Genomic DNA, 15,510 nt, shown 5'->3' with positions numbered 1-15,510 from the left:
CTAATTGAACTGAACTGAATGATCTGACTGTCGACTGCTGAAGTTGATTGATTGATTTGTTGCTAGAGTTAAATTGTTGTCACAGACAAAGTTTGACTTACTAAAAGATTTATTTATGATTTATTAGATGACTATGCAAAAGTGACTAGAAATAGTTACTGTTAGTATATATTACCTTATCTATTTATTATTTGCGTATAAATATCTAGTTCAGCAAATATCTGTTTATTTTATCACTAATAAATTAACATAGAAACCTTAATCATGACACAATTATTTAATTTATTTATTTTTTTTATTTTCTTTTATTTAATTTTATTTAATTAACATTTTTTTCCTTTCATCTTTCGTTTCATTTAATGTCATTTAATTTCATTCCATTTTAATTCATTTTATTTAATTTAATTTCATTTCATATCAACTCGATTTTGTTTCATTCCATTCCATTTCATTGCATTCCATTCCATTCCATTCCATCCATCCTTTATTTTTATTTATTTTTCTTTAATTTCTTTTCTTTTCATTTCATTTAATTGGATTTTATTTTATTGTATTTGATTTCATTTTTTGCATTTTATTTAATTTTATATCATTTGATTTCATTTTATTTTATTTCATTTCATTGCATAGCATTCCATTCCATTCCATTCCATTCCATTTCATTGCATTGCATAGCATTCCATTCCATTCCATTTCATTTCATTTCATTTCATTTCTTTTTCTTTCATTGCATTTTATTTTCATTTCTTTTCATTTCATTTCTTTTCATTTCATTTCTTTTTATTTCATTTCATTTCATCTCATTTAATTTCGTTTCATTTTATTTTATTTCGTTTCATTTTATTTCTTTTCATTTAATTTCTCTTTTTTTGTATTTTTTTATATACCACATAATATATCTAGGCTTTTTTTCTCGTTTATTAAAATCTATTTTCAATTTTTATAAACAGGACTAAGTATTTAGTGATTTTCTTCGCTGTCTCCCTAATTCTATTTCTGTTTGTTTCCCCATCAACTAATATTTCAAATTGTTTTATGAGTCACCTTTCATGCTTACCACACTGCAATTATTTTCAACTTCTTAACTCTTAAAATATATCACAAATAATTCGTATAAACATAGTGAGATCTTTCAACATACACTTTCACTTGCATCAACTCAAGACCTCAACTGAGATTCGTTATAAAAAAAGAAAGAAAAGAAAGTCGTTGGTTGCTTCAGCGAGTATCTTGAATGGAGTCCAGAGCTGCACTGAGGAGCATTCGATGCTGAGCAGTCTGGTGGCCACTTTCCAGTTGCCAGTTGCCAGTTGTTGGTGGCCACCACAATTCACACATGAAAATCGACCTGCGCAGATTTTGCTCAACGTAAATTGGCAACGTGTGTAAACAGTGTTATTATTTAGCGTAGAAATTGCGTTTTGCGCTAGCGACCCGAATTGACCACATCACTGTGCACAGTGGTTCAATGGCGATAAATATGTGAGCAAAAATATGGAAATTGATTTTCAATAGTTGTGAAATATATTTTAGCTACTTATGTACAATTAAGTTATAATTTAAATTGTGTAGTTGGAGCATAGAATATTTATGATTTGGTTGCGATTCGATTAAAACTGTATGTAGAAGTTATTTAAGAAAAATAGTTTTGTATGGAGAAAAAAACGCCTTTTTACAAAGCAGCTTTGTCTGACAATCTGGTATATTTTGCAATCTTTGGTATATTTTTAATATAGTACTGTATCAATATACCAAATATAGCCTTTGGTATATTTTAACATTAATTAAGCACAGTTTTGCTTTTATTCAAAGATGTTAGCGAGTATCTCACAGTCGAGCACACTCGACTATAACTTATTGTTTTATTGTTTTATGTATATTTCTTTAACTTGGTCAAATTATTTTACGAAATTCTCTTATACAATTTTTCTTCACTCAACTGTGTTATATACATATATTTATTTTGATTTTAGTCACAATTAAAATTATATAACTTACTTAATTTTAAACTTGCTAAAACGATGTTGAACATTTTTCAAATTAGTATTTATTTTGTTTATATTTTTTTGTAGTTGCACTTAGCATACAGTTTATTTATTTATTTAAATTAAAGTCATAATTCAAATGAATTATTTTGTCACGTAATGAAAATAAATTAAACAATTTTCTTATTATTCAATTTTTAATTTTCAATAATCATTTTTGTATGACTTTTTTTACTTGACTTTTTCACTTGATCAAATTATGTAAAGAAACTTGGACAACACTCAAAAAATTCAAATTTTTTTATATAGATTTATATTTTTTATATAATTTGTTGTTATCGATATCATATTAGTAATTAAGTAGAATGCTGTGGCTATAATGTCATTAGTTCCAATTGATATCGTAGCAAACTTATTAAAACTATTCAAGAATTTCTCCCTTTATACAGTTAGAAGCACACGAGACTTTAAATAAATAGTAGATAGACCGAAAAGTTTTGAAACTTTTTACAATTTAGTTTACTTTTTGTACAATTCTTAAGGAAGTATTAGTGATTTAACAATGGCTCAAATTCGCGTAAGTTGTGATGAGAAATGAGAAATAAACAAGAACATTTTAAAACAATTGTGAATTTCTTGATTAGCATCCAAAGAGCCATGTGAACAACTATAAATTGTGTTGCAAGAGTTCGGTTATTGCAATTCTGCAGAAGCTAAAGCCATATATCAATGAACGATGTGCAGAATATTTTTGCGAAGATCGCGAGGATCAAAATCAAGAAATGTACCAAGGCGGAGCATTGTTGCTCAATCAAATGGAGAAGAAAGATCCGATGAAGATGAACCTTTGGCAAAAACGAACTATCCACAGATCGAAGTCAAGTCTGACGATGCTTAGCGAAAGCAGCACGATCAAAGAGACAACTGCGATCGGTGATATGCGAAGCGAATACTCAGAAGCCAACTCAACTCTGGTGAGTATTGAAAAAGAGAATGAAATCAATCAGAAATAATTGATTCTTATTTCTAAATAGCGTTGCTCGGACTCCGCGAATGCTGTCAAAGATTTTCGAATGTTTAATCCGACTTGGTATAAAATCGGACAACTGCAGACTGCAAATTTAAACGAACGTATTCAGCATTTATTCATTGCCAGCAAATTCAAATTGCCTTTGCCACAGTGTGCGATTGTGCGTCCGCCACCTCGACGTGGAAATCGCATTGAAATTGATCTCGTTGCATTCGAACAGATCTTTGGTGGATCCATGAATCTCTTCACTTTCAATGCCACACTCCAGCGCAATCAAAAAGGAATCAATTCTACGCCTGCGATAGAGAACTCTGATCAATTGTGTCTCAGCCAAGTTGATAATGCTCAAAATTCTAGCTGGCAATTTGTGAATGTCGCTATGACGAAACCCAAGAAGCTTCGATCTCATCTGCAGACTTGGTTGCGCACCAAAAAGCAATTCATTAAAGTTCTAATTTATTTGGTTGCCCTTTGCATAGTTAGCTTTGTCTTTAGCCTTATATTCTAGGAGACTTTCACTTTGCTGTTTCGTCAAAATTTCCCCTTTTTATTTTATACTTTACAGTCGCATAGCGTTCCATCTAGGGGTTAACTTTTTCTATACTCCCAACCATTTGTAAATTTCAAATAAAACTCTGAAATGTAAGAGAAAATAGTAAATAAAATAGTGAATAAAATAGTGAATATAAAAGTAAATAAAATAGTGAATAAAATAGTGAATAAAATAATAAATAAAGACTAACTAAAATAATGAATAATATAGTGAATAAAATATCAAATAAATTATTAAATTAAATAGTGAACAAAAGAGTAAATAAAATAGTGAATAATATAGTGAATAAAATAGTAAATAAAATAGTAAATAAAATAGTGAATAAAATATTAAATAAATAGTATCTAAAATAAAGAATAAATAATCAAATAAATTATTAAATTAAATAGTGAACAAAAGAGTAAATAAAATAATAAATAAAATAGTGGATAAAATAGTAAGTAATGAAGTGAATAAATTAAATATTGAATTCAATTTAATAACAATTTAATTTGAATCTATATTACACTCATTGTTTTGATCTACAATATAAGTTCTATATATAGAAAATCATAATGTTTTCATTATTTATTTTTTTATTGATTTCAGCCTTATGTTAAATAAGAATCTTACTATATTAAACTACAATATTATATGATTAAGTTGATAAATTGTAAACTTAATCTTATTTTCGTATTTCTTATATAGGCTTAAAAATAAAGAAAATTTTAAATTTGCTTTGAAATAATATTGTAACAAATTATTTACATACAATAAGTTTAAAAGAAGTTTGCAATGTGTTTATGTTTTTTCAGTATTATTTATATTAAATAATTTATAGCTGGAAGAAGGCTACACGATTTTTTAGAGCCTACAACACAAACTCCTCTATTATTTTTATAATAATTTCATGAATTGCCTTTTTTTAAATTATGCAAAACAGAACTTTAAAAACACTTCGAGTTCGTACGTTGCCATTTATTTTTAGAGTGTCGCTTAATACTTAATCGATCTATCGATAAAGTTTTAACATAACAATAATTAAATAATTGTGGTACGTTACAGATGCTGACGAAGTTATTCTACATTTAACATTTTAAAATTAAATTAACATTTTTGGAAATTATAAAAACAGAAGTTTCAAAGAAGTTTGCAATCTGTTTATTTTAAACAAAATGTGGCGATGTGCTTATTGCTTGGGTTTTTTTTTCTATAAAATAAGTTTTAAAAATGTTTACGATCTTTGCATTTATCGTAATATTTTATACTCTTTACTTATGAGTTGCTTCGCTTAAAAGAAGCACCAATTTCGTGGCAATATTTTGTAGTTTCGTTGCACTGTAACTGTGAAATTTATGCGAATTTGTTAAGTTGACAACGCAAGGACCACAAGTGGACATGGGTCCTAGATCGCGTGGGTGAAAGGAGTGGATATAGATATAGATATAGATGTGGATGTGGATGTGGATGATACTGAGAACTGGGCAATTTTACGATGCAAACAGAAAATAATCGTAACATGCTTAATTTTATGTTGTTTGTTTATCAACAACAACAGGTGAGTCCTGAGTTGAGTAGAGAGTAGAGAAGCAGCAGCAACAACAACAGCGAGGACAGCAGCAGCAGGAGCATCGAAGGATTCGATGCAGTGCCCAATTTGCTTGTGCCGGCGACCACAAATAAACAAGGCAATAAGCGTCAGGACGACAAGAGGACAATTGTTGCCGTTGCTCTTCATTAGCTGGCCAAAAGTGAGTGCGTTCCATACGTGTATATATGTGAGTATATGTGAGTGGGCGATATGCTCTTCTCTTCCCCTCCCCGCCCACTTATTTTCTGTTCACCTCATTAGTTCAAATAAAGCGAGTGGCAAGCATTTCATTTAATTATGCATATAGAGAGAAAGAGAGAGAGAGAGAGATAGAGAAAGAGAGAGAGGAAGAGAGAGAGAGAGATGCCCGCCAGTTGGCCGTCTCGGTTATATTTCAAAACCGGCGAGCGCAGCCTGCAAAGCGTTCAGTTGCCCGTTGACCATCGAACCGTTCAACTCGTGTCCAAGTCGTCTTCTCTAGCTTGACTCCTCAGGTCAGCCGCATCCAAAGCTAGATCCGGACTCAGAGCCACAGCCGCAGCCATGAGCCTAACTGGAGCAGCTGGAGCTGGAGCTGGAGTCGGACCACGCAACTGGACGCTGCGTGGCGCTGTTCTCCTCCTCGCCCTCCAGCTCATCCATACTCCGAATGCACTCCAGCACACCGAGGAGGGACTCGAACTTCTCTTTCGCGAACGGTGAGGAGCTTCACTTTTTAGTTTATTTCATTTTTTTACCTATTTTATTTATTAGTATTTTATTTATTAATGCTTTTTCTTATTTTTTATTTAATTATTATTATTTAATATGATATGATTTTAGTAATTCAACTTCTCTTTTGCGAATGGTGAGGAACCATCTAATAACCATAATTTAATTCAGTTCAGTTGTCCAAGATTTTTCTTATTTTTTATTTTAGTTGATTTATTTATTTTAAGCTGTTTTCATTATTCAAGTTTTTTCAATATTTTTTTATTTTTTAATTTTGTTTATATTATATATATTTTAATCATTCTACTTCTCTTTCGCGAACGGTGAGCAGCTTCACTTTTTAGTTTATTTCATTTTTTTACCTATTCTATTTATTAGTATTTTATTTTTTAATGATTTTGCTTCATTTTTTTTTTTGTTATTATTATTTAATATGATATGATTTTAATCATTCAACTTCTCTCTCAACTCTCTTCTCATTCAACTGCTCTGAGAAGCACAGCTTGGGTTCTTAATCTAATCCACTTTGGTTGTTCAAGATTTTTCTTGTTTTTTTTATTTTAGTTGATTTATTTACTTTAAGCTGTTTTAATTATTTAAGTTCTTTTTCATTTTTTTTTTTTATTTTTTAATTGTGTTTATATATCTTTTAGTCATTTTATTTCGCTTTCGCGAACGGTGAGCAGCTCTGCTTGCGTTCTTAATTTAGTTCAGTTCAGTTGTCCAAGATTTTTCTTATTTTTTTATTTTAGTTGATTTATTTACTTTAAGCTGTTTTAATTATTCAAGTTTTTTTCAATTTTTTTATTTTTGAATTTTGTTTATATTATATATATTTTAGTAATTCTACTTCTCTTTCGTAAACTTTTGTTTTCAATCCAGTTTAGTTGTTTATTATTATATTATTTATTTTTATTTTATTATTTTAGTTTTTTTTTGTTACGTATTTTATTTATTTTTAGTTATTCTATTTATTAGTATTTTATTTATTAAAGTTTTTTCCTATTTTTTATTGTATTATTATTATTATTTAATATGATTCAACTTCTCTTTTACGAACGTTGAGCAGCTTCACCTTTGTTCTCAATTCAAATCAGTTTAGTTAAATATTATTTCTTATTTTTTTATGTTTGTTGTTTTATATATACAATTATTTTCTTCTTATATATTATATTAATTTTTTTTTTCTTATGTATTTATTTTATATATTTTAATTATTTACTTACTTTTTATTTATTACTTTTCAGCTTTCGTTCAATTTCAGTTTAACTATTACAACTTTTTTGTTTATTTTAGTTGTTTTATTATTCTTATATATCACTTAAAAATTTATTCTCATTTTTATTTTATATATTTTAATTATTGCACTTTTCCTATTCCTAATTTTTATTGTATTATTATTATTTTATAAATTTTAGTCATTCAGCTCAGCTTGAGTTCCCAATCCAATTCAGTTTAGTTGTTAAAGGTTTTTTCTTATTTTAGTTATTTTATTTTTTCCAAAATTTTTATCTGAATTGCAACAAAACTTTTAGGAAACACAATTATTATGGTTATTATTGTATATTCAAGAATTTAGCTTTGAAATTACGCTTGTTATTCGAAATTTGTCAATTTGTGGGTTCGAAAGTGGGCGTGGCAAAAATTTGAAACAAACTTGATTTGCCTGCAAATATAACAAGTGATGTCAAAAAAAAATGTATAGCTCTATCCCTTATAGTCTCCGAGATCTAGGTGTTCATACGGACAGACAGACAGATAGACAGATAGCCAAATGAACAGACAGACAAACGGACATGACTAGACGTCTCGGCTGTTGACGCTGATTAAGCATACTTTATAGGGTCGGAGATGGCTCCTTTCGTCTCTTACTTACATTTCATGGAGTCACGTAGTTATAATACCCTTCTACTCTATGTGTAGCGGGTATAAAAGTCGAATGTGGTGGCATAAGTATTCGTTTATTTCAATATCATTTCGTGTTCAAATATTTGTCAAGTGCGCAGCGCGCAATTAAATGCATAAGCAGAGATACTAATTAAATGCAATTCGAAATGCGAACACACACACACACACACTCACACACACACACACACACACACACACACACACACACACACAGGTCACAATCGGACTGGGAGGATGTCTGGCATCGGGAAACACATTCGCGATGCCGCGACAAATTGGTTCGTCAACTGTATTGGGCCTGTGAGAAGGACATCTACAGGCTGACACGACGCAATCGCAAGCGAGGTGGCAATGAGTTACTCGTGAAGGGCAGCTACAATCGTAAGTGATCGAAAATTGATATGGAAAAGAGTAAAGCTTGCATATTAATCATAAATTTTTTTGCAATTAGCTGCTGCTGCTCCTGGAGCAGCTGCCTCGACCTGGCTGCATGTGAACTATGCCAACATGCTGTTGCGTAGCAGACGCTCGGATGCTCCATCGATTACCAACGAGTGCTGCACTCGAACTGGCTGCACCTGGGAGGAATACGCTGAATATTGTCCATCCAACAAGCGTCGCAATCATTATTGAGCTAATTCTTCCCCTTTCCACCAAAAATTTGCAGTTTCAATTCCTTTCCAGTTCCAGTTCTCCTAATCCTGTTGTTGTTATAACTTATAATAATAATAATGCCTAAATATAGCACATAAACTATCAAGAATTTTTTTTTTTATATATATATCATACATATGAATTATTTTTGTGTGTGTGTTTGTTTGTTGCATCACGTGTGTAGCTGAATAAAGTTTTATGCCACAAAATAACTGACTATTTATTTAACTTTGAAAATTCTTTACTTACGAAATTATCAAGTGAATAGTTGCATTTAATACAGAATTTCGAATTATCATTAACCTGCGCAAATTCTATTATTTCCATCTTTTAAAAACACTTGAAGAAACAAATATTTTATAGCGCCATCTATGTTTCGTAGCTCGAATGATAATTTTAATTAACGCAGCCCGAAAGTATGCTACAACAATTTACAACTCGCTCAGTGGCGATATCCACGCTTTAAATTGGTGCAGCCTGAAAGTATGCTACCTAAAATATTATTTTCTGCACATTGCATTGTATGCATTATGGTAAATTCGAAAAATTATCCTTATTCAGTCATATCCTTACACATTTCGACAGGACATGTTGCATTCGATTCGTTGCAATGAAATCTATCGATTGAAATCAAAAAAACATGGTGTCATCTAGGATTCTAAAACTTGAAATTTTTTGCTCTCCAGACCACGAAAATCATGCAAAAATCATGAGTTGCAGGATAACTCAAGAACCACAAGGACGATTTGAATGTCCTTTAGCACGATGATAGCTCTTGCAAAATAAGTTCGTTTGACATAGGTCCTGCAAGGATCAGACAGGATATGCCCGAGATATACACAATTTTCTGTATACAAAAAAGTCCTTATATCTCAAGTCCTGTAAGGATTTTCGTCCTTTCAAAAATGTCAATAAATTTGTATTTATTGGAGTTATACTTGTGCCAAAGGACATCCTGATCGACCTTCAAATGGCCGAGATAAAGCGGAATTTTGAAAATTTTACAAATTTACGGCATTTTTTAAACCTTTACCTTGAAAAATTTGTAAGTATAATTTTTGGAAGGATATTAAAAATTCTTGAATGCCAATCGATAGTACTAGTAACTCTGACTACAAAAAGGTATGTCCTTTCGATATTTTTAAGGATTTGACAGAGAAATGGCAAAATAAATGTTTTAAAATTTGAACTTGGCACCAACAAAAAAAAACAATTTTTATAGCATACTTTGAGGGCGAGCTGAAAGGTCCTTTTTCGAAAATACGCTCTATCGCGGCCATATCCTGCCAGATTTTCAAAGGAATTGTATTGCCAGGATCCCAAGGACCTCTTCAGTCGATCGGTAATTTTGTAACTTGTAATTTTTAAGTCTAAATTTGTGGAATGATACAAAAAATCATTGAATGCAAAAAAAAAAAATGAAGTACTATTCATAATATGTCCTTGTCAGATCCTTAAAGATTTGGTCGATTTTCGAAAATAGCTATATATCGGTCATATCCTGGATCACAAGGATCTCCTCTAACTATTATCACAATGATGACTATTACATTCAATTTTTTATTTATAATTTATTATATTTCCTTTTAAACTAATTTAAACTAAATAATATTCTACACTCTTGCCAATAGTTTGTTAAAAATTACATTTTTGTTTTTAAATCTAGTAGTATTTATATATATATGTTTGTATATCTATGATTTTTGTTTGTAACTCTTAGTTATGAATAATCAACAAAATGATGTCAATTTATATGCTAAACATAATTTAAAATATTTTGGATATATTTAGGCTAAGTTGTTGTTGGTTGTGGTTGACTAAATATTGAATGTCGCAAGTGATTTAACAAATGCTGTAATCTCATGGCAAAAAAAAAAATTAACGTAAAGAGCTGAATTGAGCTTATTACTGAATAACAATTTGTTTAAATCTACGATTTAAATTCACAATTGCTAGCAAAACTAATTGGAATACAATTTGTATTTATAAATATTAAGTGTAACACAGAAGCGAAAGAGATGGCAACACATCTAACAGATTTGGGAACTGAGTTGTGCATCGCTTTCACTTAACGGCAACTCGCTTAGCGGCATACAATTCGCGCTTAAACAAAATAATATTATGATGTCACGTCTCTTATGGAAAATTACTGCTATTGATCATTGCAATCCTTGGTAATCGAGATGTGCATCCACAATTTCACTTAACAGCAACTCGCTTAGCGGCATACGAAGATAATATTATTAATGTCACATCTCTTTTAAGAAACGATTGCTGCTGGCATCGCCATCGTTGCATTCTTTGAGAAATGAAGTGTGCATCGACACGATTTCACATAACAGCAACTCGCTTAGCGGCATACAATTCGCACTTAAACATAATATTATGATGTCACGTCTCTTATGGAAAATTACTGCTATTGATCATTGCAATCCTTGGGAATCGAGATGTGCATCCACAATTTCACTTAACAGCAACTCGCTAAGCGGCATACGATCAAAAATATGATAAATGCCTCGTCCCTTATCGAAAGTTACTGCTGCTGGCATCGCCATCGTTGCAATCCTTGCGCGTTTTCAGGCACTTGTCCGAGCTAATCGATGATTGATGCTGTCGCTTTGAGCCACCATTGGGCTGCCCTTGACCTTGATCGTAGTGTCGATCGAGCATCTCGAGCAGTGTCAATTGCCTGGTGCTGGCAGCAGCCGTAATCGCCGCAGCAATTGCGGCTGCATTTGTGTTGCTCTCGAGACTGGCAGCGGACATCATGGCATTCGCTTGCTCCTGCTCTGCTTCGTCTTTGTCAAGCTGTTCTCCATCGTCCAGCTCAATGTCATTGTCAGACGAATCATCTGCAAGTAAATCGGGACTCTTTAGTGCTTTCGCTTCTGTTGTTGTCTTTGCCTTTGAATGCTGTTCATCAGCCGCAGCCGCAGCAGCCGCTTCACATTGCAACATCGCCTGCTCCAGTTCATCATCGTCATCGTCGTTAAGTTGCGGCTTCAATCGCTGCAACTCGTCGCGTACAAATTGCTGCAACGTTCGACTGCCAGACTCCTTTTTAAACCGTCTCAACACCGACCACAATTGTTGCACGCTTGTGTTCTGAGTGCGAAACAGTTGCCACAACTGTTGCAGATCGTCGCGGAGTTGGCAATTGCCGAATGTGAAGTAAGCCAAGGGTCGATTGTGATGCGCACAAACCATCAGCTGTATCAAGGCCTTGAGATGCGGATCACCGCCAAAGGCACCGCAGCCCCAATTGCCGGTGGCAACACCAGGTGGCGGCGTCGTCGTCGTTCCACTCAGCAGATACTTGAAGCCAATGGAAGCTTTGTTCAGTTCACGCAACATTAGATCCTCGCGATATTGTTGTGCCTTTGAAGTTTTGCCAAAACTGAGCGCATCGATGGCCACAATTGCAGTCCGACGACGTCGCGAGCTATCGTATGGAGTGCGATCCTCATGGTTGCCCTCCCACACAAAGCTGCCGGCATAGCCCGTGTAGTTGCTGTAGCGTTCACAGCCCACCATCAACAGCGCCTCGTTGGGCAGCAGGCATTCGGTGAAGAGTTTGGAGACCAACAACTCCGGGCAGATGACAAAGCGTATCTCCTCCTGGACACAGCCCTGGCCAAGCACACCGCCGCCCAGATACATGTTCGCAAAGTCCACCTGCAGCAGGCCAATGCCCTGATCCTCAATGGTTCCTCCCGCGTTCACGTGCAACGGAATGCTCGCCAAGCTGGCGCTGCTCTGATGCCATTGCACTTGCTGCTCGGGTTTGCCGCAGAGACGCACGAAGGTGACACAGCCGGGCGGGACATTGCTGGCATCGCGTTCCGTTGGACTGACACGTCGAAAGTAGTGAAAGATGCACTTGAGCTTCTCCAGCACCGAGGCGCCGCTCGACTGATAAAGTCTGCAAAACAAGAATTCAAATTCAGTTACAATTTTATACACGATAAAGTCACGGGCAAACCTGTTGAAGTTGATGTCGGGAAATGTGCTGTACTCGGACTTGCGTTTGAGCGTGTTGCGACGTGGAAATGTGCAGAGCATGGCATTGGCCAGCAGGCACGAGATCTGCTCCTGGGTCAGCGTCAATGCACAGCTATGCTGTTGCTTCAGCAGCGGAATCGAGGCCTGCAACAGCTCCGGCAGTCGCAATGCCAGACGTATGATGCGCGGCAACAGATCCTCGAAGAAGACACGCGTCTCGCTCTCGTCCAGCTCGTCGTCGAAGAGCTTGTGCAACGCCCCAAAGCCCCATTGGCCTTTGTAGGTGCTGTTGTACGAGAGTATCGCCGCCTGCAACTGTTTGCTGTTGTTTATCGGACGCAACAAGGCGCGTCCAATCATCGCCCAACGTGACTCGATGTCGGAGCTGCCGTCGTCCGTTTCCACGGGATATTTACTTTCGGGCGCACACGGCAGACGCACATGCTTCGCATCCCATTTGTGTGTCCCACGAAAGGGGCGTGGCGGCTTCGTTGGCGACTCACGTATCGGATGCCGATGCAACACCTTGTGTCCGGCACTAGGCGAAACGGGTGCCACATGATCCAGTTCGTAGGGCTGCAGGCCACGTTGCACCGCTTCGATGGGCTGGCAGCGCCAGTGCCACTCTTCATCCGACTCACAATCACTATTATTGCCATCTATATTCACACACATAAACAACAAAGCTTTTTATTGTGCACTTCTTCCACATTTGCCGACTCTCACTCACCATGTGTCCGGTGTGCTGTTGTTGTTGTTGTTGCTGCTGCTGCTGTTGTTGCGGTTGCAGTGTTGTTGTACGTGCCGCTTGTTGCCCCATCGATATCCATGCTGCCGCCACTTTCACTGTCCATTTCTTTGTTGTTGTTGTTGTTGTTGTGGTTGCACCTGCTTAGCTTGTGCGGTATTTGAAGCGCACAAATTATTTTAGCAGATTGCAATAGAGCCGGCACAACATCGATAACACTCAAGCGATACATCGAACTGCAAATATCGATTGGTTTTCTTGGCCTAACATCGATTTTGTTTTCTAATTTTATGAAAAAAAGTTAAAATTCAAGCAAGGATTAAAAAACTTGCAATAATTTATTGTGAATAAATACGTATAAAAATGTGTACCTTAGGTGAAGCACTACAAATAAATTTCATTCATAAACAGCTCTAACACTGCACAGTGCACGAAAATAAACTTATTGGCACCTTTTGACAGCTATTGCACCTGTCAATACATAAGAAATTACATATACTTAAAACTATATAGAAACTGGTAAGCTTGTTTACATTTAATACTAGTACAATGCAATTACATGACTATTTCAAATCGCGCGCCCTCTTCACCCTGTGCGATATTTTATGTTGCGATGCCCTGACCAATGTAAACAAAGTGTTGGCTAACGGAAATTGCTCAGCTGCAATATTCTTGACAATCAATAAAGCGATAAACTGACAATAAATTTTCTAACAACCATGGAAATCAGTCTTTTATATGGTTTTTAGTTTTTCAACTTCATTTCAGTTTGTTTGGCAAGCACAGGTCTATCGATATATCGCGATGAGCGTTTGCGACAAACTTCACGTGAGCGCAGCCAACTTCACGTTCATTCAAAACTACGCGCACTTTAGTTTGCAAGTTAGCTTTGTGAAAACTCGAATTAAATTGTCAAATAATATATTTGTGCAAAATATTAAGTATTGAGTGTTTGAAGAAGCGCCGCGAGTTTCCGGTGACAAAGTACGCAATAGTGCAATCTGTGTTAAACGCAAGTTAAATAAGTGCAAATATCGGTAAATTTCGTGTGCTGCAGTCAACGAAAAATTGTGTAAATTCATACATACATATATATGTATGTAGGTAAAGTCACTGGCGTAGTGTGCTATACTAAATTGAGAGAGTGGACAACGCCGCTCTCTTAGCGCAACCTTTATTTAATTAAAATAGTGTCGACTTTATTCCGAATGTTTTGATTTTTAGCTGCTCCCCCTCTTTATGAATGTGTGTGTGTGCTTGAGCATACGAGCATATGTATGTATGTATGTATGTGTGTGTGCATGTGTTAAGTATATTTTTGCAGAGTTCAACACACCTTTATCGCTGTCTAATCAGCCGCATTAGGCAAGCTGCGCAGTTTCTATTCATTTTTTGTTTTTTTTTTTATGTGAAACTCTTTCGCGTTGTTGACTTCGTGCGGAGCGTCGCTTTGCCGTCGCTGTCGTCGGCGCCGTAAACAAATGAAAACACCAAAAGAAAGCAGCAAAATTTATCACTGAACTTTTTCGAGCCTCACAAACACTTAAAAATTGGGTTTTTTGCTGAGAACAAACACACACACAGGCGCACATTTATGTTTACGTGTGAAGCGAATGTGTGTATGTGTGTGTGTGTGTGTGTGTAGCCTTCAAATCTACGTCGCAGTCGCCTTGACCATAACCTAGAAATATACATACGCGTAGCGCCGCTCTCAGTGAGATAGCCTGTGTGTATGTGTATGTGAGCATGTGAGTGGGAATTTGCGTCAGCTGCGCTGCTGCAAACAGGTACGCAGACAGTAACTGAGACTGCGACCGCAGCAGCGACAGCAGCAGAGGCGTCCAATCAGGTGCCAAAAACAAACGACAACAGAGTGAAAGCAACAACAAGAACAAAAACAAGAACAACAACAATGCAATAAGCAAAGCACAGCAGCAGCATAAGGAGACACACAGGCAATGAAAGCGACGTCGCTGCGCTGCGCCACAAAATATATATGTATGTATGCACATACTACATACGTGTGTGTATGTATAGAATGCGAAATGTTACTAAACTTTTTCAAGGTCACCTCAAGTATGAACTACAAAACGCAGCTGTGCTGCAAGCAGCGACGCCAACGTCACGCCATCCGCTGCAGCAAGCATCATTTTTTTTCTGTTTTTGTTTTTGTTTTGTTTGACTAGCTTTAAATACAATTTCGCTGCTGCTTCTTATTTCGTTTGTGCACTAGAATTATTATTGTTGTTGATTTTAGCTGAAATTCTCCAACAAAGCGATCACATGATCAAGACAAAACATAAAGAAATTTTCAGAACAAATTAAATTCATTTAACGCACTTTCATATT

At 35.3% G+C, this 15,510-nt stretch overlaps 3 protein-coding genes across 3 annotated transcripts; 2 read left to right on the top strand and 1 right to left on the bottom strand.

Moving 5' to 3' along the window:
* The first annotated feature begins 2,400 nt into the window (after nucleotides 1-2,400).
* Nucleotides 2,401-3,668, top strand: LOC133848895 (uncharacterized). Its single transcript, XM_062284628.1, has 3 exons — nucleotides 2,401-2,562; nucleotides 2,630-2,959; nucleotides 3,020-3,668. Exons 1-3 carry the CDS (start codon nucleotides 2,548-2,550, stop codon nucleotides 3,521-3,523), a joined length of 849 nt encoding a protein of 282 aa, XP_062140612.1. The 5' UTR covers nucleotides 2,401-2,547; the 3' UTR covers nucleotides 3,524-3,668.
* A 1,970-nt stretch (nucleotides 3,669-5,638) lies between these two features.
* On the top strand, nucleotides 5,639-8,607 carry LOC133848260 (probable insulin-like peptide 7). The gene is made up of 3 exons (XM_062283755.1): nucleotides 5,639-5,836; nucleotides 7,972-8,138; nucleotides 8,227-8,607. The coding sequence occupies exons 1-3, from the start codon at nucleotides 5,682-5,684 to the stop codon at nucleotides 8,388-8,390; spliced, it is 486 nt and encodes a 161-aa protein (XP_062139739.1). The 5' UTR covers nucleotides 5,639-5,681; the 3' UTR covers nucleotides 8,391-8,607.
* Nucleotides 8,608-10,547: 1,940 nt separating this feature from the next.
* On the bottom strand, nucleotides 10,548-13,447 carry LOC133847760 (poly(ADP-ribose) glycohydrolase). Its single transcript, XM_062282968.1, has 3 exons — nucleotides 13,144-13,447; nucleotides 12,394-13,072; nucleotides 10,548-12,333 (listed from the first exon to the last, which is right to left on the bottom strand). The coding sequence occupies exons 1-3, from the start codon at nucleotides 13,391-13,393 to the stop codon at nucleotides 10,935-10,937; spliced, it is 2,328 nt and encodes a 775-aa protein (XP_062138952.1). The 5' UTR covers nucleotides 13,394-13,447; the 3' UTR covers nucleotides 10,548-10,934.
* Nucleotides 13,448-15,510: the final 2,063 nt, after the last annotated feature.

Source organism: Drosophila sulfurigaster, chromosome X (assembly GCF_023558435.1).
Source record: "Drosophila sulfurigaster albostrigata strain 15112-1811.04 chromosome X, ASM2355843v2, whole genome shotgun sequence".
Taxonomy (NCBI): domain Eukaryota; kingdom Metazoa; phylum Arthropoda; class Insecta; order Diptera; family Drosophilidae; genus Drosophila; species Drosophila sulfurigaster.
Note: the sequence above shows the minus strand (reverse complement) of the source record. Positions and strands in the feature narration are given on the sequence as shown.

Excerpts from the sequence above, each read along its gene's own strand:
- LOC133848895 (XM_062284628.1), top strand. Across the intron at positions 2,960-3,019 it reads CAGAAGCCAACTCAACTCTG|CGTTGCTCGGACTCCGCGAA; the intron begins GTGAGTATTGAA and ends ATTTCTAAATAG.
- LOC133848260 (XM_062283755.1), top strand. The coding sequence starts at position 5,682 with ATGAGCCTAACTGGAGCAGCTGGAGCTGGAGCTGGAGTCGGACCACGC. Across the intron at positions 5,837-7,971 it reads GAACTTCTCTTTCGCGAACG|GTCACAATCGGACTGGGAGG; the intron begins GTGAGGAGCTTC and ends ACACACACACAG. Across the intron at positions 8,139-8,226 it reads CGTGAAGGGCAGCTACAATC|CAGCTGCCTCGACCTGGCTG; the intron begins GTAAGTGATCGA and ends CTGCTCCTGGAG.
- LOC133847760 (XM_062282968.1), bottom strand. The coding sequence starts at position 13,393 with ATGTATCGCTTGAGTGTTATCGATGTTGTGCCGGCTCTATTGCAATCT. Across the intron at positions 13,073-13,143 it reads AACAGCACACCGGACACATG|ATGGCAATAATAGTGATTGT; the intron begins GTGAGTGAGAGT and ends GTGTGAATATAG. Across the intron at positions 12,334-12,393 it reads CCCGACATCAACTTCAACAG|ACTTTATCAGTCGAGCGGCG; the intron begins GTTTGCCCGTGA and ends CTTGTTTTGCAG.